Genomic DNA, 26,505 nt, shown 5'->3' with positions numbered 1-26,505 from the left:
CTAGAATTTCTTCACATGATTTATAAATTTTTATAATTCATTGCTTATTGTATTATATAAAATTGCCTAATGAGAATGGGTTGCATTCCAACAGAGAAGGAACAAAAGACGAATGCACTCGCTCCTCTTCTGGTAATTGGTCAGCTTCTTCCAGCACTCGAACCTCTGTTGAGTCTGACCAGCATCGGCCACTGGCATCACCTACATCCTCGTATGAACAAGACTCAATCCCTTCTGAGTAAGAGAGCACATTATCAGTACAGTTTTGAATACTTTTTATTCAACAAGGGTTACTTTGAAAACTTGTACATTTTCCAAGGTATAATATAGACACACTGGTAAATATAGATATATGGTAAATATAGATATGCTGACTGATATTGACATTAGCATAAGAACTCCATTTATAAACACAATTGCAGGTAACACACTTTGCCTTTGCTATATACTCCTGCTTCTTGGTGGGTCATTATTGCATTAAAACTGGTGTATGTTCACACACAAACTCAAAGGCTAATCATATTCAGTTTACCTATTACATTCACACCCAGAACCTTGCACAAGGCTTAAAAGAAACGAAACTTCTCCTTAGAAAGATAATTTAATTGAAATAAACTAAATGAGAATATAGTATTAGCAAAAGGCATTCACCAATAGATAGAAAGCTTGGATTTAAAAAGATATGGGTGCAGTTCAGGATGTAAAGGACACTCCATAAATACTCATAGATAAATATAATCAGTATCGTAGCATTCACACAACTGTAGTCCTACCACTCCTTGGTGCCTGGATGATCTAAGTTTCAAGTACTTAGAAGCTGCTTCGTATGTGTCAACTGGCATTTTGTTATCGGGTTCTGTTCTGGACACTTCATTTGTATTACATACTCAATTTGAAGTAATGATTTTGAGATCTTCAGTATTTTAGTGAAGGATTACTTTAGTAAAGTAATCTTTTTCATCCTTTTAAGAAATGTCCCTCAATAAACAGATTTTCTGTCCTTGAGCTTATCTGTTCTGATATACCTGATATTACACAAGGCCTCAAAATGCATTATAATTTTTTAATTAAATTGGTTTAGCAAATTGTTTATAGTTATTCTATTCTCAGGTCTCTGCATGTTCGATCATCATCTCCTTCAAGTAACCTGCGAACAAACTCCAGAACAACCGATGATCTGCCCTCAACTTCCTCCCACACCAGTGATGGCACTTTAACCCCAACTCAAGATATACAGGATATCCCATTCCTAGATGATGACACTGGTTCAGCTTACTCATGTGACACTGAAGGCTACTACACTTCCTTCCATATAGACAGTGGTATCCGCTCCGTCAGTTATGAAGGAAACAAGCTAGCTGAGAGTGAGTACGAACTTTTTGGGAAAGGAAGTACCGGCACTACAAACAGCTCTGCCAGTATTGGAACTGTAGTTATGAGGAACCCAGAGAAAAAGACTCCACCAAAGCCACCTCAGAGGGTGAGCTCTTTGGAAAGGAAACAAGAAAACAGAGAAAGTGTAATAACTGTGATTCACGTAAATGGATCTACATCTTCACGTGAAGATGTGGCAGCTGAACTGCCAGACAAGACTAGCAGTCAGGATGGCGACAGCAAAAGTTCCCGTGATGGTGACAGTGGTCGTGAAACATCCAGTTCTCCCACTGAACCAACAAGTCCACGCCAGCCTAGCTTGCCTTCTCCAGAGATGGAGTGTTCCGAGTCTGATCTCGAGGCAGATAGGCAAGAGATCCTACGAGTGAAAACTACAATCAATTCCAGTCGGATACCATCAATGTGTGTTATAACACCTCCCCAGAGTGATGATGAGAGTGTTAGGTCTGGAAATATTCCACTATCCAGGGAGAGTTCAGGGTCACAAATTGACAATCAAGGGCAACAAGCACCTCCTCAGGGACTTCTGGGTTCCCTTGTCAGTCAAGGGCAATCTCATGGTGTTACTGCCAAAATGCTGTCATTCCAGAACAGTGGTGCAAAAAGTGGTGGTGCAAGAAGTGTTGGTGCTATTAGTGGTGGGAAGAGTGCAGTAGATGATAGTACTTCTGAGAAAGACTCTGGAGGAAAAGTTCCTGTGGTATCCCATGGTTACACTCCAACACTTACTGTCATACCCCGGGGCAAGGATGGTGATATCAATGCCCACCTCAAGGGCATCATGCACACTGCAGCTGTATCTGCCCCTTCTCGGCCTGATCCTGACCAACCTGTTTTGATACGGCCATCATTGGTCAAACAAGCTGAAAGAGAGAAAAGATTATCACAAGAAAGTGATGATTCTCAAAATACTGAACTACAGAGGCAAACATCAAAAGAAGAAAAACAAAAAGCTCAGGGTGAAAAAGGACAGATATATAGTTCTGAACTCATATCGTATAAAGAATTGCCACCACCTACAACCACAACTGCTCACCCCTTCAGTGCTGTGCCATCCAGTGTGAAGCAAAATGTTGTTATCACTCCAACTAACTCCCTAGAAAGGAGGAAAGCTAATCCTGCTAAAGCTGGTGCCAGAGTAACCCTGAACTCTGATGGTAAGGTAGTTTACTCATCAGACAGTCTCCCACGTCGCAAGGGTCACTCCTCCTTTGAACCAGGACCATACATAAAGCCACAGGTTACAAGTTCTACACAAACTCAGGCAGTGGGAGGTACTGTCAGCTCAACTGTTCCTAGTACAGCACACATCAAACCTTCAGCATCTGGAGCATCAAGCAGTATACAGCACACTCCACTGCCACCTCCTCCTACCTCCACTGTTGTTAATACTGAAACATCAACATTGCCTCATCCAATGGCACAAAGACCCCAGCAGCCCCTTCCACATTCAGCAACACATGTACCTCCTGGACCAGCAGGGGTTTCTCACCCCAAACAGTTTCTTCCTGTTGCATCTCAAAGCACACATTCTTCATCAGTGACAACTACTCCATCAATGTCAATTTCTACTCATAAACCCCCAGGTACTTCACAACCGACATCAATATCTACAGCAAGTTCAGCTCCCCCTTCCCACCAGCAAACAACATTGCTTTCCAAACTCCATTCATCATCATCACAACAGTCTCATCTACCATTTTCAACACAACCACATTCAGTGCTTCCTGCAGCATCTCATCCAGTTCCTTTGTCACAGCCTCATCCTTCTCTTATATCACAGCCTCACTCAGCACTCCAAGCACAGTCTTCTTTACCCCTCACATCTCAGCCTCATGCAGCTCCTTCACCACAACTACATCCTACACTCGCATCACAACCTCATCCAGTTCTTCCAGGACAACCTCACTCAGTTCTTCCAGCACAATCTCAAACAATACTGCCATCACAGACTCATCAGGCACCACAAGCCCACCCCCCCCTACAGCATCAGTCATCATTGCCTTCACAACCTCACATAGTTTCAACACAACCTCACCCAATACTTTCACAACCACATCCAGTGTCATCACATCCTCATCCAATACAAGCAACACAGCCTCACCCAGTACAGTCATCCCAGTCACTCTCAACACAAATGCCTACATCCTCTCAAATGTTGTCCGGTGCATCACCACAATCTGTTTTACTTTCATCTAAACAAACTGCATCACCTCACATGTCTGTCAAGATACAACCTAAATCTGACCCCCTTAACACAGCTCCTGCTCCATCCCCTGTGCCGATGCAGGCATCCATGACACGCACACCTCAGTCTCTTCCACAGCAGAGGTTACAACAAACAACACAACAACCTCAGTCACCGAGCAATCAGAAGCAAAGTGGTGTTAATGCAAAAGGTGAAGATGAAGTACCAATCTCTGATAAGCAAATTTCAAGTGTGTCAGGAAGTTCCAACAGTATATATGGAACAACACAGCAACAGCAACTCAAGCAACAGCAGCAGCAAATTCTACAAGCACGACAAGAGGCACAAATGCAGCTTTTACAACAGCAGCAGCAACAGATTTATCAAACACGTCAAGAGGCTCAAAGAGTTATACAGCAGCAGCAACTACAGCAACTCCAACAGCAACAGCTGCAAAAGCAACAGTTGCAACAGTTGCAACAACAACAGTTGCAACAGCAACACTTACAGCAACAATATTTATATCAAACAAAAGATGAAGCTCAAATGCAACTGCAGCAACAACAAATTATGCTGCAACAGCCAATATATCAAACCCATCAAGAGCTCCAGCAAGCACGTCAGCACATTCCTCCTCCATCACAATCCCAAGCCCAGCCACTCTCTCAGGCAGGAGTGACCTCTGGGAGTGTAATCATGGCCTCTCAAGGAGCACCTATGTCTCCAAGAAGTCAACGGGCAGGGGCCTATGTGCATGTTCAGGGACAGGTCTCATCAGGAGCAACTCCACAGCAGATGGTAGCAGCTGCACAAACTTCTCAGGGCAGTCAGTCTAGTAGTAAAAGTGGTCAGCGCTCACAAAACTCACAGGGATACACCCCTGGAGACACCACTTCTCGTGCACCCACCCCTGTACAGGGCCCCATCACCTCCAGTCCTCATCGAGGTGTCCACGGCACTGAGGCCTTCACTCACCAACACCTACGCACTGATCCAGGTACACAATTTGCTAGTGCACAGGCATCTCCCGTAGCTAGTGACCTAGATCCTTCTACTGATCGTGTGCTCTTAGCTTTGGCCCATGCCCGCTTGGCCACCCATCAGCCTTTTACTTTGCCACACTCTAATCAGGATAAATTAGGATTGCAGAGGAGAAATATGGAGGCAAGTCCTTTAAGAAATGTTCGAATGGGGAATAACAGCCCTTTTCAAAGAAATAACAGCTACAAACTAGCTACGACTCCTCTTGCTGAAGCAACCAACAATTTCTTTCGTCGTGTTGAAGGCTTGAACAGTGTGGATGATTTTAGAGATAGTAATTTACCACTAGTTAATAACACTACAGTTTATGGTCCTAGAGGCAACACTGGTAGACCTTTTCACTGCCTATCAAGGAAGAACTTTATGGGTCAGGGCAAGAGCCTGGCAGTAAAGCGTCCCATTAGTCCAGGTCAAGTCACTAATCCTAATTTAGGTCAGCGGAGATTTTATGGAGCTCAAGTCATGGTCAATCCAGCACTGCTGCAAGAGCTGAAAACCCCACGAGAGGTCAAAAGCAAAGAAAACAAGACGGAGGATGAAATTAGAGTGGCTCATAGTGGTTTAACTCCAAGAAGTAAATTAAATGACACAAAACCTCGCATTGTTGGCATGGTAAAGAAAGTAGAATCGCCTACAAATGACACTGAAATATGGTGATGACAGGGCATCTTTTAAAATGATAATACAGTCCTCCATAAAACTAGTCACAACATATCATTTCACATCTCCATGGTCAGTCAAAGTTAAAGTATGTGTAATTTCCAATTTCAGAGTGAGAAAAAGTGATATATGAAAAACATATTACATGAGATTAAAAAGAAACCCTAAACCAGTCATTTCCCCTTATTAATTTAAAGGGCTTGGTGGATGATACTTTGCCAAGTGCATCTGTTTGACTAGGTAATGTTAGTCATTGCTACACTTGCTTGCATGTATTGCACTTCCACATCCCTGTATCAGTATCTGTCTCTTTATTTTCATAGTTTATAGCTGCTTTCTATGCACATCTCACATGATGCTGTAAGAACAATGCCAGTGGAAGAGTGTAATTAACTGACCCAGTTCATCAGCACTCCTCAGATAGTCATTTAACATGGAAAAATATGATGTTCTATAATGATATATGACATGTATCAATGATAATTTTTTTTTTTTTCATAGAACTAGTGTGGATCAGGAAAGGATTTTCTCTTAAGGAGAGAAAAATTGACCAACAATGACATATTAAAGGGTTGATAGTCACAAAGTAAGCTCAAGGGTGCCATATTTTTTCACACACACACACACACACACACACACACACAATAATCCTTCATTATAAAGGGCTTTTAATTCCAAAGCAAGCCCATTATTTCATAAATTCCAGTGTAAGATAATTCAATTCTATAAAATAGAGGACTGAGAGTAGATAACTGACATAATAATCAAACAACAAAGCCATAATAAATGTGCCTACATCTCTAAAAATATTACAAACCATCCATCTATACTATGTGTTCATAATACTAAAATGAATGTGGCATGAGTTCATCCAACATTCTATCTTAAATGCTTCCTCTTCAGAACTACAGTGGATGTCAAAAAATTCTTGATGTGATATGTTCAACAGGTTTTTTTTTTTTTTTTTTTTTTCCAATTTGTACACAACCTTCAGATTAGTTGTCTTTTGCAAACTGTTTTTGATTATTCACTTGATAGTTCACCCATCAACTGAGCATTGCTTGAGTACAGGTGTAGATGACTAGTGCTTAATGGAGTGTGACTGGTGTACTGCCATCTCCTGCAGTTTTTTATGTAGAAAGGACACTAGCCAAGGGCAACAAAAATCCAATCAAAAAAAATGCCCACTGAAATGCCAGTCCCATAAAAGGGTCAAAGCAGTGGTCAAAAATTGATGAATAAGTGTCTTGAAACCTCTCTCTTGAAGGAATTCAAGTCATAGGAAGGTGGAAATACAGAAGCAGGCAGGGAGTTCCAGAGTTTACCAGGGAAAGGGATGAATGATTGAGAGTACTGGTTAACTCTTGCATTAGAGAGGTGGACAGAATAGGGGTGAGAGAAAGAAGAAAGTCTTGTGCAGCAAGGCCGCGGGAGGAGGGGAGGCATGCAGTTAGCAAGAGCAGTTAGCATGAAAATAGCGGTAGAAGACAGCTAGAGATGCAACATTGTGGCAGTGAGAGAGAGGCTGAAGACAATCAGTTAGAGGAGAGGAGTTGAGACAAAAAGCTTTTGATTCCACCCTGTCTAGAAGAGCAGTATGAGTGGAACCCCCTCAGACATATGAAGCACACTCCATACATGGACGGATAAGGCCCTTGTTCAGAGTTAGCAGCTGGGGGGGTGAGAAAAACTGGCGGAGACGTCTCAGAATGCCTAACTTCATAGAAGCTGTTTTAGCTAGAGATGAGATGTGAAGTTTCCAGTTCAGATTATAAGTAAAGGACAGACCAAGGATGTTCAGTGTAGAAGAGGGGGACAGTTGAGTGTCATTGAAGAAGAGGGGATAGTTGTCTGGAAGGTTGTGTCGAGTTGATAGATGGAGGAATTGAGTTTTTGAGGCATTGAACAATACCAAGTTTGCTCTGCCACAATCAGAAATTTTAGAAAGATCAGAAGTCAAGCGTTCTGTAGCTTCCCTGCGTGATATGTTTACCTCCTGAAGGGTTGGACGTCTATGAAAAGACGTGGAAAAGTGCAGGGTGGTATGTATCATCAGCGTAGGAGTTTGGTTTAGAAGATCATTAATGAATAATAAGAAGAGAGTGGGTGACAGGACAGAACCCTGAGGAACACCACTGTTAATAGATTTAGAACAGTGACCATCTACCACAGCAGCAATAGAACGGTCAGAAAGGAAACTTGAGATGAAATTACAGAGAGAAGGAGAGAAGCTGTAGGAGGGTAGTTTGGAAATCAAAGCTTTGTGCCAGACTCTATCAAAAGTTTTTGATATGTCCAAGGCAAAAGCAAAAGTTTCACCAAAATCTCTAAAAGAGGATGACCAAGACTCAGTAAGGAAAGCCAGAAGATCACCAGTATAGCGGCCTTGACAGAACCCATACTGGCGATCAGATAGAAGGTTGTGAAGTGATAGATGTTTAAGAATCTTCCTGTTGAGGATAGATTAAAAAACTTTAGAAAGGCAGGAAATTAAAGCAATAGGACGGTAGTTTGAGGAATTAGAACAGTCACCCTTTTTAGGAACAGATTGAATGTAGGCAAACTTCCAGCAAGAAGGAAAGGTAGATGTTGACAGACAGAGCTGAAAGAGTTTGACTAGGCAAGGTGCAAGCACGGAGGCACAGTTTCGGAGAACAATAGGAGGGAGCCCATCAGGTCCATAAGCCTTCTGAAGGTTTAGGCCAGCGAGAACATGTGATTTTGTCAAAAGTGAGTATGTATGTTGAGAGACTGGGTTGTTTTAATGTGGTGAAGGGAGTAAATTGTAATTCATAGCCACAGATCACTTTTACTTTCACTTTATAATTTAGGTTATACCAGTAAACAAACTGTAATTGATTCTGATGTGTTACAATGGAGTGTTGTTAACTAAGTGAACACACACACACACACACACACACACACACACACACACACACACACACACACACACACACACTGGAGCCAACAAACCCACCTTCTCATAAAAAAAGCATCAGTTGATGAACACTACCATGGTTTATAGTTTACAGAGGCATGTGAGTAACTTCTTTTCTGAGTAGAAAGCCTTGACAACTAAGATGGATAAATGTTGGCTACATCACATGTAATTGTACACCTCACTCATGAATCTGCTACACATTATGCTTTATAAAATACTGTTTCGCAAAGTGTGGCCTACTCTCTTGTGGACTGTGGCTTATGTCCCACCAGCATGTTAACACAATCCTGTCTCACAAAGTAATGCTCAGTTTTGACCAAAAAAAAAAAAAAAAAAAAAAAAAAAACGTGTAGACAGCAAAAGATGATCCTACATCCATCACACCCCATTAAACACTATTCAAGTAAAAGCTCCATCAATAGGTGAACTATCAGATGTAAATAATTAAAAATATTTTGCTAAAGACACCTGAAGAGGTTTTCTTACAACAGAGTAAAGCTGTAGAGCACATTGCACTTACAAATATTTTTTAATTCCCCTGTATTTGTATGCAGGTGAGGTTTAGACAATATTGAATGAATTCTGTTGACACATTCTGTACATATTACAATATGGATGGATGGTTTATAGTAGTTTCAAATCATATTTATACTTATGGCATTGTTCTTTGACTTTCATGCCAGTTACAGTGTACCATTTCCAGCAAATGACAGATCTACCTTGTAGTACAGCAGTTTGCATACTGGTGTGTCTGGCAGTGGCTATTGCTTGCTTTGGCTGTGTGCGTGTAAAGATGCAGGTGAAACATGATTTGACATACAAATTTTTAACAATAATGAATTACAATTTTACCTTAGTCAACATTTATAAATGTAGGATTTGTTACTCCATTTATAAATGAAAGATTTATTATGAATGAAAAATTACCTTATAAATGTAGGATTTGTTACTCCATTTATAAATGAAAGATTTATTATGAATGAAAAATTACCTTTTCTTAAGCACATAAGAAAGCAATAATTTTTAGTATATGGTTGATTCCAATTAATGAATATTTTTTTCATCACTTGGTTATAAATCACGATTCACCTGTAATAGGTCATTAATATCCATCATACCTTCAAAAATTTTTTTCCCCATCAGGCACAGTGATTTACACCTTGCAGTAGGATTGGTCCATGCAGGATAAATTCTTTCATGTAGTGGATGTTATAACTGAAATTACAGTAAAACCTCAGTCCATTATACTCATTAGAGACCAAGCCTGTCTGATAAAATATGATGTCTGAGCTTGATAGTCTGATAGCATAATGTCTGTTAGATTTTTTTTTCTCCCCCACTACAAGCAGCCTATAAGTCCCCTGTGGGACAAAAGCTTATTCCAGTGGTTGGATGAGGAGTTAGTTTAAGCTATAAATCCAGCCTATATTACTAGCTTGCAGTGTCTTGACAGGTTTGCCAGCTAAGTTGCTAAATTACAAAGTTACAACTCCTCAGTTAATTTTATGGATTTGTTACCTGCAAGGTGTACAGGGAATAGGCAGGACATACAAATAAAGTCCAGATTCTATATACCTATTACAGCTACATGAAAAGGAAAGTTTTGGATCATAGACTCCTGAAGAACTGTTAGTGATACATGGCTTGGATGGTACTGTTAGTGATACATGGTGTGGGTGGTAAAAGATGAATACTGGCATGAAGAGTTAATTTTAACAGAAAAGTTTAGCTATTTAGAACAGCTTGTTTTGCACAGCTTTCTATTTTTCAGAAGGATTTGGTTTACACAAAACAATTACCACTTTCAGTTGTCATTTCCTAGATGTTTGCCAGCAGTTAATTATATTTTAAAATCAATGAGCCTAACCTAGTGATGGAGGAGTCTGGATGCTCAGCTCACAGCCAAGATCACCTGGGTTTAAATACCAGGCCAGGCTGACACAATTTTAGGTTTGTCTCCTTTTATACTGTAGGCCTCTAGTCAAGAGGTACATATGCCAGCATGGCATGATATCTCAATTAATGCTTCTCCTAAGGGAGGCTTTTATCCTCCAGTGAAATCATATACATAAAGATGATAATGATGGGTAATTTTGCTGCAGAACTTCAAGGAAGCAATACCACTCGTCATTTTTGTTTCTTCATTAGTTACATTTAGTCTCTGGAATTCTGAAGAGCTATGTACTTCTACAGTAAGAAGAAATCTTTGATACATGAAGCTTTTGACATCCAGTAACAAGAATACTTGGTGGCCCATGACTGAGCCAGAAGCTACAAATAAGTGTAACTTGCTTTTAGCATATCTATGTGCTGTAACTTTTAACAGCGTGTTCTTCCTAAGCAAACTGGAGAGAGTACAGTGATTACTATAGCCTGTCAGCCATTTTTTCATTCATATTGTTCTCAGGTCTGTGATATTACATTTGTTTTGGTATCATAACAGTACAAGATTTTTTTTGTTTTCTTATTAAGTAATGAGTAGAAAATTTACAATAATACGTACTGTAGTTATAGCTACTGTTGTCCTGACATTTCTGTAAAAAAAAATGTTTATAGTATTGATAGTGCTCTTTGGCTTTGATTTTAATTATGTTCAAATTTTTACCCATGACAATGATAAGATTTTGCTGAAATCAATGGTGTGTGTGTGTGTGTGTGTGTGTGTGTGTGTGTGTGTGTGTGTGTGTGCATGCGCGTGTGCATGCACGTGTCACACTTGCGTGCACATGTACATATGCATACACACACACGCACACACACAAGACCCAGAGAGAGAGAGAGAGAGAGAGAGAATTAGCATTAGATAAACATTAGTTGCACTTACTTTTGCTTTAGTGTGTTTGCATGTTTTCTTTTGTTTTGTCAAAACTGTGCACAGTTTCATTCACTTTCTTGCTTCATGATGCACACTTAGCTCCACTTCAACTTTCCAAATCCTGCCTATGAAAGGGTCAGAAACCTCACCTCTGCTTTAGCCTTCTTCCCCTGTTACTGATGCTCACTTCTGGTGCTGCCACTGTGGAAGCACAACACTTCTGTTAATTAAGGAAGTTGGAGATTGATGAACTTTGATCAATTTCAATTTTAAGAGTATGATTTGGTGACAATTATCCCAGTACTTTCTTTTTAAGTTAATTCATACAGTACTTGGAAGAGGTGGATTCTTTCAGGTCATACGTATTATGTGAGTGCTTGTGCTAAGTGAAAACATTTGTATACAGAAATTTAAGAGAACATTTGAAAATGTTAGCAGTTGCAAATAAGCTGAGTAAGATTACTTACCATGTTTTGTTTGTGTGGGGTAATCACTCCAGGCAGGGTGGTGTGGGTGGTGGTGGTGGTGGTGGTGATGGTGATAGTAATGGAGGAGGGAAAAGGAGCCTATGGTGTGGCTCTGCTGGGCACAGGTTCTTTTCAAGGTTACAACACCACTGGAAGCAAAATAGTAAAATTGTATAAATATTTCTCCTTTTGGCTGGCAGCTGTATATAACAATTATATCTTGTGACAAAGGCATATTAGCAAGATTGTATTCTCATCAAGTACAATACACTTGAAGGTCATTAATGTCAGCCAAATGTGGAAAGTAGATTTGGTATTCTCATCAAGTACAATACACTTGAAAGTCATTAATGTCAGCCAAATGTGGAAAGTAGATTTGGGCATTCCCATCCACCTTGCCTGCAGTGCCCCCCTTCTATTGTGGTGAAGCATGTTACAGCCACATGTACCAAGACCCCAATATACAGCCTTCTCCTGAAGCAGAGTTTTTGTTTGCTCCTTGGTGTCCCCGCAACCTTAATGCTGCTCTGGTCATTGTACCAATTTGTGTGCCTGATTTTACCATTACATATATTGATCTTTGCTGACTTGTCAGAGGCAGTGCAGTTCATCTTCTTTATGTTTGCTTGCTCTTGCATGTCTGTTGTGAATGGCCCATGCCTGACGTGACATGACGTGACGCATGAACAAGATACAATCCTGCATGATTTTAAACATTTATACAAAGCCTTAATTTTCTCACACATATAAGATTCCTTACAATTCCAGCCACAAAAAAAAAAAAAAAAATCTGGTTAGATTACTTTTAACCGAATTTAACTGATTAAATAATAGTTTCAGATTATACTTAAAGTTATTGCTACACACTAGGCAATAAACTTAAAACAATGACAAAAGCATATTATAAATATCACTGCAAGCAGAAATGGCTTCCAGCTTAATGTGGTGTTGCTGATGCTGATGCTGATGCTGATGAAGTTGATTCCTATAAACCAATGAATCCCAAACTTTTACATGACAATTCCTTTTCTATTTCTAGTGCCCCTCCTTCCTCATGTTTATTTTCTTTATATAAATTTATATATAAAATTTTTAAAGTTTATATCCTAGCACTGTCTTTCCTTAAGAAAAAGTGCTTTGCTTGGATGAAATCAAACAAATAACACAGGCACAAAACATTTTCAATAAAGACTTGCTTCTTGAAGTAATTATATATATATATATATATATATATATATATATATATATATATATATATATATATATATATATATATATATATATATATATATATATATATATTAAAAATTTTATTTTTTAAAGTTTATATCCTAGCACTGTCTTTCCTAAAGAAAAAGTGCTTTGCTTGGATGAAATCAAACAAATAATACAGGCACAAAACATTTTCAATAAAGACTTGCTTCTTGGAGTAATTTTGGGCAAATGACTTCATGCCCACATTATACCTTCCTCACATCCTCCTTTCAGGAGACATACCCCCAATTTGGGAACCACAGCTGTAAAGAACACTGGAGCCTCATTTAATTCTTTATAGTGCTTTACTGTAAAAAATTCCAACAATATCTTAAAATTTACTTTATTTCCAAATTTCTGCAATGACCCATCAATGTATGAGTGACTTGACCTGGCCTAAGCTAACAGTTAGGCTTAAGCAACATTCCAAAAGCTTTAGGAAAAAAATGTATTTTAAGCAGTGTAACTGATGGCAGTGTATGTGAACTCCAGTGTGGTAAGTAGTCTTGTGTATCTTCCACTCATTACCATATACAGTCAGCATTCTCTCTCTCTCTCTCTCTCTCTCTCTCTCTCTCTCTCTCTCTCTCTCTCTCTCTCTCTCTCTCTCTCTCTCTCTCTCTCTCTCTGCCTGATATCATCTTGTCAACCTGCCCATACCACCACAGTCTACCACATCCTTACCACCTGCTACCACCACAATTCACAATCCTTACCTTTCTAATACAAAACTGACACCTGTAGTCTGTCCACATCCCATTCAGATTAAATTTCTAATAAATTGTGTAGTGGTAATGACAGTGACAAAATACCAAGAAAGTAATATATTTGACTCTATAATCATTAATTCACTGGTGTTTAATATCTAAAATCAAACTTCTTCACTTTATTGTGTTCAAAACTCTCCATATCTTTAAAGATTCACTTCCATCTAGTAATAGACTGGATCTCTTCCACATAAATTAAAGTCCACCTTCAATGTACCAAACAGTTTTCTCAGGTTTAGCATGCACTTCTATTCACTATAGTTTTAGTTTCTACTCCATCACCTTCACCATGGTAACAACATTCATCAATGTAATGGAATGTAATGGACTCTCTTCCAATATCACTATCCACTATTAATGCTTTCCAACTGTATTTTCATTCTTTTGTTCCCATTACTCACACACTGCAACAATTTCATCACATTTTTTACTCATTAATGCAAATGACAGAATTACCACTACACATCTTTCATGTTACTTTGACAGTTAAAATCCATCATGAAGCAGTTGATCTCATTGGGATTTCTATATATTTTAAACAGGGAAATTACTGTGCTCCATATTTCAAAGCATACTAATTTTTATACTAACTTGCTGATAGTTTCGAGTACATCATTCACAAACAGAAGGCATGTAGCCAATCATGAAGAAAGGAACATGTAAAAAGTAATGAGTGAGCACAATGATCATTCAGGATCATTCAGCAGCTTAAATGCATACTTGCTATTGCCCATTGCCTGGCACCAAGTGTATTAAAGCACAAAAACATCCCTGGTCATATGCACAAGACTTGTACAAGAACACAATCTTCTACAGCAGGGAATGACAAAAAAATCCATAGCTGGCAACACCTAAATGAAGGTATGCCACTTTAAACTCCACAGTAAATAATTCTGTGCCCTAGAACAATGTGTGATAGCAGTTAATTTATGCTATGTACTGTCCCCCTTTGATTACATCATAAAAACACAGAAATTTATCTGAAGGCAGGATGAATTCACTGAGAGGTTGTCATCAGGGACTAAGTCCTCAAAAGTACACTTACAGAAGCTCAACCAACACCTTATTGATCAAACCAAGATGATCATCAAAGCCTGAGTGAATTTTCTCTACAAAGAATTCCTTTCATATCTTCCTCCAGTACAAAAATAAATGTGCTCAATCTCAGTTATGCTTTACACTGTACAAGTAATAGACAGTGGCAGCAATCATCCGGCTTGGCAGTGGAGCGGGCCTGCTTCCATAGGGGACAAATAATTTCCTGGTAAATCATAAAATGAAATTTTTCAAAATGTGTAAAGTCAATTAGGACATATACTTTGATACAAATCGAATCCAAATCAAATTGATTATCCACCGACAAATTTTCAAATGGAAGATTTTTAGCCTAGTCAGTCTGAAATAGACAAAAGTATATAAACTTACACTGTTGAACAATCTGCTAAGTTTGCTTTGTGTTGCTGACTCCGTGAGTCAAGTGCTTAACTTTCTGCCAGTTTTGCTAACAAAAAATGTCATAATGCATTCTGTCAATTCTCTCCTGCCAAAATTTCACTCTAAGAGCCTTATCCATCTTTATATTGTGTATATTCATATTGTGTATATTCTTGTAACTCAGTTGGATCAACACTGCATATTTAAGTAGAATACAATCAAAGGCTATTTATATAAGCAACTCTCCTGCTTTTATTTAAAATAAAAAAAATTTCATACCACAACCCACAAATGATTCACTTAATGAGTATTTCCTATAAAATAATTATTCTTTAATGTAGTTTATCCAATAAACCAATGCAAGATATTCAGATCAAATGAAAATAAGATCCAATTCTTTCTTTTATCAAACCAACATTGGTTCATCTATGTATAACTAGACTGGATGGAGAAGGAAAATGCAGTTAAATTGAGTATTTTTGACAGTCATTGACCAAACATTTAATACTGCACCTGTCTTGAAAGACGGACACAAAGTTATCTAGAAATTATTGGAGTCCTCCTTTTAATTCCACTCATATCTAACCCATTTCTCAGGGCAGATGGATGATGTTTTAGGAAGTAAAACCACTTGACAAGCTTATGCAGCATGCAATCTGAACACAAACTCAATACTTTTCCACCATGAAAACTTAAGTAACTGAATGGTGTCTGGTGCTAATTGTTAGGGGTAATAATCTGCTATCTAAGCAAATCATAGCTTATCAAAGTGGATTCTGCACACAAAGCTGAACTCGAGTTCCTAACATGAAAAGAAAAAGGGATCGCTAAACATTAATTCAATAAGGATGATTTTAAACTTGGATGAAGGCTAACTTCTGATGAGAAATGATGGAAGAACAATAAGATTATGATTACAATAACAAAGAAATCTATTTCCCTATGCAGAAGTATGTACTAATATACAGTATATAATAAACTGCAGGGAGTGGTGGGGCATGCAAGAAATCTTAATTTCAAAGATTAGTTGTATGGTGTTTACTTGAATAATATAAAAATTAGATATCAAAAGCCACATAGCACTATGTGACAGCACAAAATGAATGGTTGTGATACTACTCAAATAGCTTTGAGAAAAGGTTGTACACGTTTGGAACTTCAGATAGAAGTACTGAAAATGTTTTACACGAGTTAATGACAAGTCAGTAAGCACTTCACCTACTTTATGGATTACTGCCTCTATTCAGTCTTCCTTACTTTAATATAACATCATTTATTATGCAGACTTTCAATTTTGTTTTTTATGGTTACTGTTCTGCTGAATCTGCTAAGCGTATGCCAACCATGAAGAGGATTTACAATCTTGTCATCTGCAGACCTAATAGGTTAGCAGCTATTCTGTACCTGAGTGTCATACTAAACAAGTCCTTAGCACTAATGAATACCACACACTGAACATTCAGTATTTGCCTGAGGGCAAATGTGCACCTCAAATTAGTCTAAAATAACACAATATTTGGTTAAAGTGCAGTGTCAAGATCATCTATTACGAGTATGTCCCTTAAAATTGAGTGCACTGCCTGTCATCACTCCTCCACTGATTAAAGAAGTTAGCAGCCAGTTTATGAGTACAGTATCAATCTTTCCTTGTATGTGCAAACAGTTATAATCTTTATACAATCTATGTCCTGTTTTATCAAGTCATAACCATTTTTATTCTGCAGAGGATGTCATTCAACATCACCATTAACATTGCATTCTTACATCACTTACATCACAACTCTGACTTAGAACTACTGCATCTAAGTTGTTTCTGTATCTCAAAGTCCTTGCTTCATAGCTGATTTTTAATGCTTTCTCCCAGCATTCTTAACACCAGTCTTATCCATCATTATTTTGTATGGCACTTCTTACCCACTACATCAAATTCTCCAAGATTTCTGTAACTCTTACAAAGATTTTATTTGCTAAATTTAGGTTGCAGAATTAATTTATTAAGAATTCTTGTGTCCCTTCTGTTAATTATTTCAAGTATAGAGTATTACTGTTTTATGTATATAATATAATAGTATTGATATATATGTAAAAAAATATCTGCAATCCTAACAATGTGTGGTTCCTCAGGGATGTTGTATGGATCTCAGCGTAGTCTACAGAGTGTAGGCCTTATTCCTGAAGGACGAGGTGCAGGTCCATCCCAGCAGCCACCCCGCCCAATCTCTACTTCCCCTCCCCCATACTCAGACCACCATCACAGCCTCACAGACAGTGATATATATGGAAGGATTGGCATGACTCGGCATGTGCAGGTTGGAGGAACTCTGCCTGCAGGCTTTGGGAGACACCAGCGAGGATATAACTCCCTTCCCCCATCTAGACGACAATCTTATGTCCCTCAAACAGTTGAAGAACAACAACTGTTTTTACAACAGCAGCAGCAGCACCAACAACTCACAAGGAGATCAAGTGTGGCTTCATACACAGCTGGTATGGATACCAGGGATGGACAGCGACCTGCAGCTTCTAACCCTAGTACTCCTGAAAAAGTTCTTGACAAAAAGGAAAAGTCTAGTAAAAAAGAAAAAGATAAAGATAAAAAGAAAAAAGAGGCAAAAACTGAAAAATCACCCAAGAAAAAGTGGTTTTGGACATTACCACTGAGGAGGAAGAAGAAAAACAAAGAAGAATCAACAGAGGATGATGATGGAGGATTCAAAGCAGCTTCAGAAAAGGGAGCAAGAAAGCTGTTACCCCGAGATGACTCAAGCTTCATCCGCTACCCTTCCCCTGACACTGCATCTTCTGATATGAACTCTTCTTACTCGAGTGAGATGTCTGGTGACCACAGCTACCGCAGCAGCCCTTCTTCAGAAGTTTATTATTACAGTCAACGAGCACAACAACAGACCATGCATCTACATCAACAGCAACAACAACAGCAACAGCAACAACAACAGCAGCAGCAAAAACAGCAACAGCAGCAAGGAGGAGGTTTAGGTCCACGTTCACTCCCAACCACTCCTGTTTCTCCACCTGACAATAGTCAATCTTCTTTTGTGTCAGTTAATTCCGCATCACAGGGTGTAATGTCTGATGTGACTGACCTCACTGTGACTGACTTGTCACGGGGTAGACGATACATGAGCCGAGAGGAACTCTATGCAGCCATGCGTCACCCTCAGTACTACAACTACCATCGAGGAACAATGACATCTCACACCAGTGATTACAGTGGCCAGAAGAGTACCCCAACACCCAGCCGTAGCACATCACCAGCAGTATTTGGTGTTAGCCCTTTGCCACCCTACACAGTTAGGCCTCAGGCTCAAAATTTATATGGTGCTTGGCCTCCAGATCAAGCAACAAATCAACACCAGAGTGGAGGTTCTCTCAGAGACCAGCCAGCCGGCCAACAAATGATATCAGAGTCTCACTCAGAAGATACATCACCTACAACAGATGTAGAGCCTCCTGAAGCTTATCAGGACTTATCAACAAGTGAAGGTCTTAGTCTCCTTGAGTCTCAAGGAAGACTTAGTCCTAGGAAGCCTCCATGTGGTCAAGAATCTCCTCAAAATCAGCAAAACCAACAGTCACAACAGAATCAGCAAGCACAGCAAGGCAACCAGTCAACTCCTAAGCAAACTTCCCGAGGAGATTTCAAGAAAATGATCCTAAATAAAAGTATGAGCTCTGCTGGTGGGAATCATAGGATTTCAGCAGTAGAAATGCTAAAAGCCTCACGTCCTGGGATATATGGATATTCTCCTCCACCAGCTCCTGTGGTAAAGCCTCCACAACCCTCCCCCTCTCCATCAAGAGGGGAAGGTGTTATTATTCCACCTTCCTCCCGCAACACTGCCAGGGCACTGCTTTTCCAGAGCCGCTTTGGAAGTGGCCGACGTTTCCGCACTCCAAAGACAGAGATCATTAGCACCACCATTTTGGAGGACCATGGAGGAGAGGTTGTAGAGCAAGAAGAGGAAGAGGATGAAGAGGAGGAGGAAGACAGTGGTTCAGATAGTCCTGAGCATTCTTCACTCCAGAATGTACGGGGTCCTCTTGCCAGAGCTTACAGTGAACCTTGTGCCTCCTCTAACACCAAGGCCACATCCCCTTCCATTTCCCCAGTGGACGAAATTGCTCATTCAACTCCTAATACCACTCTTGAACAACTACCACAGCCTCCTGATGTGTCATTAATCACCCCTGACACAGTACCCGAGCTTCTGCCCTCAGAGAAAGACAAGGAAAATGATGAGAAAGAATCAATGGAAACTGCCCTCTGACATGAGGCTTAATCTAGTCTTAATTACAGTATCTGTAAAAACTGTGCTCAAGGGTCATCTAATTTTATCCATAATTTTATATTACCTGTTGTATGAATATGACAAATATTTGTACATTCTGCCTATACGATGAATTCCTTACGAAACTGACCCTGTAATGCTCTTTTCAATATTACTTTTAGAAATGACTGGGCACAAAATAGTTCTTTCGAGAATATTTTAACACACCCAGTTTTATTGTACATTTGTAACATGATCAAATTTTATACACTTGATGTCTTGTTGAACATGAGCTTGTAGTTTCATTGAACATATACAATAGTACTACTGGAAATTGGCTAGTCAGTGTAAATGGTGTAAGATGACTTCTTGAACCCTCTCACCCTATTGGTTCAGGCCAATGATGTGTGACAGATGGGCACCTTTGGTGACAGGCTTCACAGGTTCCTTCTATGATACACCCTCAGACTTCTGCAAGACTGACATACTGCCAGCCTGAATGCATGCATGCTCTTAGGGAATGGGAAACAAATGTGTGTGATTCCTCTGTTAACCATAGCATGAATCTTTATAATGGGTTTTGTATTGGTTATTTATTTATTTATTTTTATTTTTTTATTTATTTATTTTTTTTTTCTTAATCACTGAGTGAGACACATTATCTTCATGCTGTGGGTTATTATTCTGAGGACTTTGTTCCCACAGTAGTAAAGCTTCAGCATCATATACTTGATGGAGAATGTAGGATTAGCCTAAAAAAAAGTTGGTGTTTGGTCATAGGTAAAAAGATTGAAAACTTACCCCCTACCAAGTAGCAGCCAATAAACTTTTTTTTTTTCTTATCTAAAGAAAACAGTAATATGTAAATATATTTATATGTATCTTGGGTGTTGATGCTACTATGTATCCTGTAGGGTAAAGTGACAGAGTTAGGAATTTGAGATGACTACACCCTCACTCTTGCTCAGCTGCCCAAGGAATTACAAAGGTACTACTAGTCTCAGGGGTCCACACAGTGTTACAGTCACCATCAGGTGAGTGTAGCAGCCAAAGTAATATATATTATCATTCCACACAATTTCTTACTTAGCTAACTTCAGCCATAAGCACAAACATTCATATAGGTAATTGAAAAAAAAAAAAGAAAGTTAAAAAAAATAAGTCATGCATACCAATGGTGAGTGATTATCTTAGAATTTATACAGTGAGGGAATTGACCAAGCTGCATAGTATTTTTGCTGCTGCATCTTCATGTGTGAGCCAGACCCAAATACAGCTCATCCATACATAACTGCTTAGTCTTCAATTTAAATATCAGTTCTTATCTGCAATAAGAATGTCAGTCATCAATTTTACTTGACCAAATTTTGATCTCAATTATATAGTTTATTTAGGATTTCCTTCCTAAGTTCCTTAACATTCCCAAAGTTATGAATTTATGTTACACTACTTCAGATCTTATGTTGGTATATAACTTTTATAGAGTTCTAACATGTTATCTGAATTAGGAAGTGCCTTTTTGTCCCATGATAAGTTGAATAATTTGTTGTAGCAATAATGTGTATGATGTATATAGTGTATATTGACTGTATAAGCTTATAGGAACAGGTGATTTCTGCCCTCTACTTACTTTTTTACGGAAATGTATAATTATGCTTTAGCCATTGTGAAACCAAGATATTTTTTCTTATCTAGAACTTCAACAGACAAGAGCTTGAGAAAGTCTTAGGCTCATGCTCAAAACACACCAGAGGTAGATGAAAACTTTTGTAAGGTACTTGTCTCTTTGTAAGATGTTTGACAATTTAAACACTTCTTTATATATAAATACATATGGTCATTCCAGAAAAAGGAATGTTTTGTTTTTTACATTGCTGTGGCAGCTTTTTTTGCTGACCAAACTGCTTATATCAGTATTAATTTAAGTAAACATATGCCAAATTTAAAATATAGAGTAAAAATAGCCAAGAACAACATACTATAATGTGCTACTTCATACATTTGTGAGTCTTCCTTTTTTTCACTCTAGTACATGAAGGGTAATACCAAAGTTAATCTGCACCTCAGAAGTTAGACATGACAGTGAACTTTTATTGTTTATGACTTTGAGGTTAGCAATAAAGACATGACCACAACATTAAAAAATAGTCTTATTAGACACCAAGAATGTGAGTGGAACGTTGTGAAAGTGTGATGTGGAGGAAGAATGGCACCCTAAAATGCTGCAGAAGAGATTTGGGTTATGAGAAAATGACTGTTTGGAGGAGGAAAGTCAGCTAATGGAAGTGTAAAGTAAATGTGGTTATAGGAGAAAAAGGTTTAACAAAAAAGTGTTGGTGCTAAGGCAGTATAAGAGGTGAGGAGAAGCAGAATTGGACAAAAAGATATGCAGACTGCAGAAATGTTGGAAGATAAGGGATAAGGTAGAAGGCTGAAAAGTTTGAATTAAAAAGTGATGAAGGAAAAGGGAAGACCAGAGAAAGGAGCAACTGAAAATACAGGCCAGAGAAAGGAGCAACTGAAAATACAGGATGGTGGAATATTGACTGATAAGTCAGCTGTGAGGAAGAGACGGCCAGGACCATCTCTTCCTCACAGAGAATGCTAAACACACAAGATAGGAAGCACAAGTTTAAAGAATGTATGATTGCAGAGGAGGAAGCTCAGAGATCACTGGGAGATATGGAAGCAGGTAAATCTCAGACAACTTAGTATTTGAAAAGGGGCTGAAACACTTGATGTATTTGAGTGGTTTGTAAAATTGCTAAATACTTCTTTTCAAAAGGAATACAAGGCACCTTAGCTGGACAAGTAACAGTGACAGTAGCAGTGGTAAACTCATTACAAAGTCAGTGCATATTTTTTTCCACTCAGCCTTCCACCTTTTCTGATCCTTGGTGGATTAACTTATCAGCATGTAAAAGATTCAACATAAAGGGGATCAACTAAATCAATTCTCACCTTCTGGCTGTGTGCCTTCCCTCCTCCTTCCTCTATCTCTGACATTTTTTATCTATTTTTTCTTCTACCTGCTCCTCCTCCTCTTTCCTTCTCTTATTCCTCCTCCCTCCACGTCCTCCTCTACATACTCTTCTCCCTACTTCTTCATGCTATGAAAATATTCACAAAAAAAATTACATATTCGCTATGATGTGTGTGTGTGTGTGTGTGTGTGAGATTTGACTACAAGTCCTTGTCCATTCTTTCTTTCCTCCTCCTTTTCTCCTTTTTTCTTCCTCCTCCACCTACTCCTGTCTTGAATCATAAGAAAGTGTAATGACTGCTGTGAACCAAGATACTTTAATAAACCTTCTTGGTTTGAATACCCATTGATGTGTATTGTCCTTGCAATTGTGCAACTAGAATTGCCTCACATGATCAGGTTCTTAGAAACAGCTCATAATTCATGTACAGTCTTGGATAATATTTCAGGCACTGTATTAACAACAAATTAACTTTGGAGCTGTACACAAGCGAACTGGTGCTCTGTAGCTTACCAGAAGGTATGCAAATACCTTCTGGTAAGTCTGTGCTGGTAGGTCCTTAGCTCAGTGTATGTCCATCTAAATATAAGGTAATTATCAACTACAACCTGACATTAGCTCATACATGCTAATACGCCATACATTCGTCCCTCCACACAGTCCCAGCAATACCACCAACCATTCCCATCAGTACAATGAAAGACAGAGTAACACACACACACACGGCATTACAATCTGTACAATGAAAGATAGCACACACACACACACACACACAACACTCCATCACTGTCTGTTGAACGAAAGACGGCAACACACACACACACACACACACACACACACACACACACACACAGCATTTCCATCTGTACAATGAAAGACAGGGAAACACACACACACACACACACACACACACACACACACACACACACACACATTTCTATCTGTACAATAAAAGACAGGGCAAAACACACACACACACACACACAGCATTTCTATCTGTACAATGAAAGACAGGGCAACACACACACACACACACACACACAGACACACACTGCATGTCTGGAAATACCTATACCTCGGAATATCTAGAAAAAAAAAAAAGGTTATCATTCTAAATACTGACGAAGAGAGACTGGAAAGGAGCTAGGAAGGTGCTATGATGCCGTCACAGCTGGTGAGCTGATGATGTCACAAAGACCGTTAGTTACATACGTATTCAATTTTGAAAATGACCCCTCGAAAAAACGTAGCTAGACTCGAATGCTTTACATATTTTGACTTGTCACATACTTTAACTAATACCACAAATATCAAGATATTTCAAACCTCAGTAATAATAAAGAAAAAAAAGAACAATACGATATTGTTGGAACCTTGACCTCATTATTAAAACCACTGAAATATCCACCCATTCTGACTAAACAAGAATAAAGAAACACTTAAAAAAATCAGAATTATCTTTTAAAACAAATTAAAGTTTGTTAGAAACAGAGATAAACCATTCACTGAAAAAAAAGTAAAATCATTGTTGGAACATTAACACCATTAAAAACAGTTATACAATCCACAAACTTGATGGAACAAGAGTGAAAAAATAAATAAATAAAAATCACGAGCACCTTTTTTTTTTTATAAGCAATGAAAACTTACTACAGGATGAAATACAAAAAAAAAAAAAAAAAAAAAAATTGACTGGCAAAAAAAAAAAAAAAAAATGGCCTAAAACACCCCACTTATTTACACACAAACAACGCCGAAATCAACATGTTTCACTTACAGACATAAGAAAAACACTTAAAAAGCAGCGAAATATTTCCAGAGATCATTTAATGTTTTCCTTTGACAAGTATGGCCGTATACGCAGTGCCCATGTATACGTACCGTCACATAAGATCTCTGATAAGTGAAGCGTTTTCAGCTTCCTACCACAAAGTTATTTCCTCCAATGCAGGACTGGCGTGCTTGATGACATTTCACACCCTTTTTCTCCTATGTGGTGCTGGCTAAGTTAAGATGGCTAAGTAAATTAAAGCTTTGCACCCTACCTTATAGATCGGCAAGCCACTTCCCTCGTCGATGGCGATCGTCCTACTGACAGCCCATGAGAAGTGAACAATATGAGGCTCCGAAAATACTACACTCGAGGCCGAAGCAATGGCGTTACGTGATTGGTCAGGGGTGTATTACAAACCCAATTTCCTTTGACAGTCTTTCAGTACAATCCTAACATTTCATATCATACTATATAAATAAAAGGGCTAGTATATTCATTGGTGCCATCTTGATCCATAAAATTTCTCACCCATAAACAATGGAGCATCTTTCTAGGGTTTGCTTACCCCGCTCTGCGAGACCGAGACGGTCCAACATAATCTTCAAAATATTATTTTATCGTATTTATTAGCTTTCACTTCATATAAACTTAAGACAAGAAATATTTCAAATATAATGAGATTGATCTTTTGTTTGAGTGCTGGAGAAAAAAAAATACTTATTTACTAACGGTAGTTTAATTTTTTCAAACGACCACGAACTAAATGCTTTCCGTAATAAAAGAATTCCAATAACTTTTTACAGATACCTTCTCGCAACAAAGCAGCGTTGAAACTCCGATATTTCTATATATATAACTATATCTCTAAGTCCTATTTGATTAATGCTATATGATGAGAACCACCGAAACTTGCTCTTCATACATTTCTGTACTACGTTCAGTTCCGTATCTTCGCCTGTTGCTTATGAAAACATGGTTAGTTAAGTTCCGACAGCATCACAGTAAGTTGTTCACATGCAGTAATTAGAAGATAGTCGAACATTGTCCGTCCAATACCCACCAAGGATGAGAAACAGTATATAGTTTCATCCTTGATAACCATCAGTCACCACAAAATGCACATTTAGAGAACATTTACAGTTACTGACCACCGTGGCGGATAGCTAGGATGGAGGGCGAGTTTCGATTCACCAAGTGTTGTCTATGGATGTAGCGTCCCTCACTTCCTCCACATCATTATATTCTAACTCAAGGTCAGCCACTTGATATGGTCTGCAAACATCTCATAAACCAAGAGATTCTTGAACAAATTTTGTTACACCACTCTGTTATTAGGGATGTACGCAGATAATTTCTGCCCTGCATGGAATAGGCTTTATATGATTTAGAACGTTCCCATGCTATGTGCTTCCGTGTGGGTGTCCATTGTCAATTATCATTGGCTGTTACTCATGAGCATGTTGTTCCATTTATCGTTCCGTGTTCCGTTGTTTGGTGTAGTGACGTAATAAATTAATCTCTCTCTCTCTCTCTCTCTCTCTCTCTCTCTCTCTCTCTCTCTCTCTCTCTCTCTCTCTTAGACCATTAGGCACAAACTACCATATAATAACTCATTCTTATTTTGCTACTACTACTACTACTACTACTACTACTACTACTACTACTACTGCTGCTGCTGCTGCTGCTGCTGCTGCTGCTGCTGCTGCTGCTACTACTATTACTACTACTATAAGTAGTAGTAGTACTACTAATCGCCATTATTAGAGGCACTTAAAGCAATTTCGCTGCCGCTGCTCGCAGAAAACTGCTGCCACCACCTCGCCAATCGCCACACCCAACAGATTACGCCACCAGTGCGGTTGCTTCAAAGGTCGCTCGCTGGTGACGTAAGGGTTGCGAATGGTGTTAGTGATCTCTATGACAGTGAAATTTTGTTTTACAGATAAAAGGAAAATTGTACGTGTATTTAGAGTTGATTAATTGAAAACATGTGGTACTGCTGCACCAATGTCTCTTATCCCACATGCTTTCGAAAAAAAAATAAATAAAATTGGGAGCACTCCTGTACCTCGCCTCCCTCAAAATAACACAGGTGGGATATACAAACAAATAAATAAATAAAGGAAGCATTAAATTTTAGGAATAAAAAAAAAGTCAGAGTAAGTTACACGAGGAAAATATGTTAAGGTAAATAGAACACACACACACACACACACAGTTACCTTGACACTATACGTACACCCGAGTAAAATTAAACTCTCTCTCTCTCTCTCTCTCTCTCTCTCTCTCTCTCTCTCTCTCTCACTTGTGATCACACCTGTTCAGGCCAGTACACTTTGAGATGCCAGGGGTTCGATGATCATACACAACTTGCCGCGTACTTTCACTGGAGTACAACCATATCACCATATCGATTAGGTCATAACATACGTGTATCTACTACCACTCGTTTCGAGGATGAGTGATTTGGATATGTGAAAGGTGAAGGAGCGCGGG

The 26,505-nt window shown here is 38.8% G+C and overlaps 1 protein-coding gene and 1 long non-coding RNA gene across 9 annotated transcripts in view; one reads left to right on the top strand and one right to left on the bottom strand.

Moving 5' to 3' along the window:
• The window catches only part of LOC135112965 (histone-lysine N-methyltransferase 2D-like), a 109,328-nt gene extending 87,932 nt beyond the window's left edge, over positions 1 to 21,396 (top strand). For all 6 annotated transcript variants that reach the window (XM_064028248.1, XM_064027928.1, XM_064027989.1 and 3 more), the window contains 3 exons: positions 95 to 238; positions 1,111 to 4,580; positions 17,087 to 21,396. In XM_064028248.1, the coding sequence (XP_063884318.1) occupies positions 95 to 238; positions 1,111 to 4,580; positions 17,087 to 19,251 (5,779 nt within the window). In that variant the 3' untranslated portion in view covers positions 19,252 to 21,396. The remainder of the gene's footprint in view (positions 1 to 94; positions 239 to 1,110; positions 4,581 to 17,086) is intronic.
• On the bottom strand, positions 96 to 24,274 carry LOC135114103 (uncharacterized). 3 transcript variants are annotated; one of them, XR_010275248.1, is made up of 7 exons: positions 24,117 to 24,274; positions 11,508 to 11,656; positions 11,050 to 11,241; positions 10,729 to 10,759; positions 9,344 to 9,440; positions 2,125 to 2,258; positions 96 to 234 (listed from the first exon to the last, which is right to left on the bottom strand). It is a non-coding gene; the product is annotated as an uncharacterized LOC135114103 (long non-coding RNA). The 3 variants fall into 3 exon arrangements; XR_010275226.1 differs by lacking the exon at positions 10,729 to 10,759; XR_010275281.1 differs by lacking the exons at positions 9,344 to 9,440; positions 10,729 to 10,759.
• Between the last annotated feature and the right edge of the window lie 2,231 nt (positions 24,275 to 26,505).

This window comes from Scylla paramamosain, chromosome 1 (genome assembly GCF_035594125.1).
Source record: "Scylla paramamosain isolate STU-SP2022 chromosome 1, ASM3559412v1, whole genome shotgun sequence".
Classification (NCBI taxonomy): Eukaryota; Metazoa; Arthropoda; class Malacostraca; order Decapoda; family Portunidae; genus Scylla; species Scylla paramamosain.
This window is presented reverse-complemented; position numbering and strand designations above follow the sequence as displayed.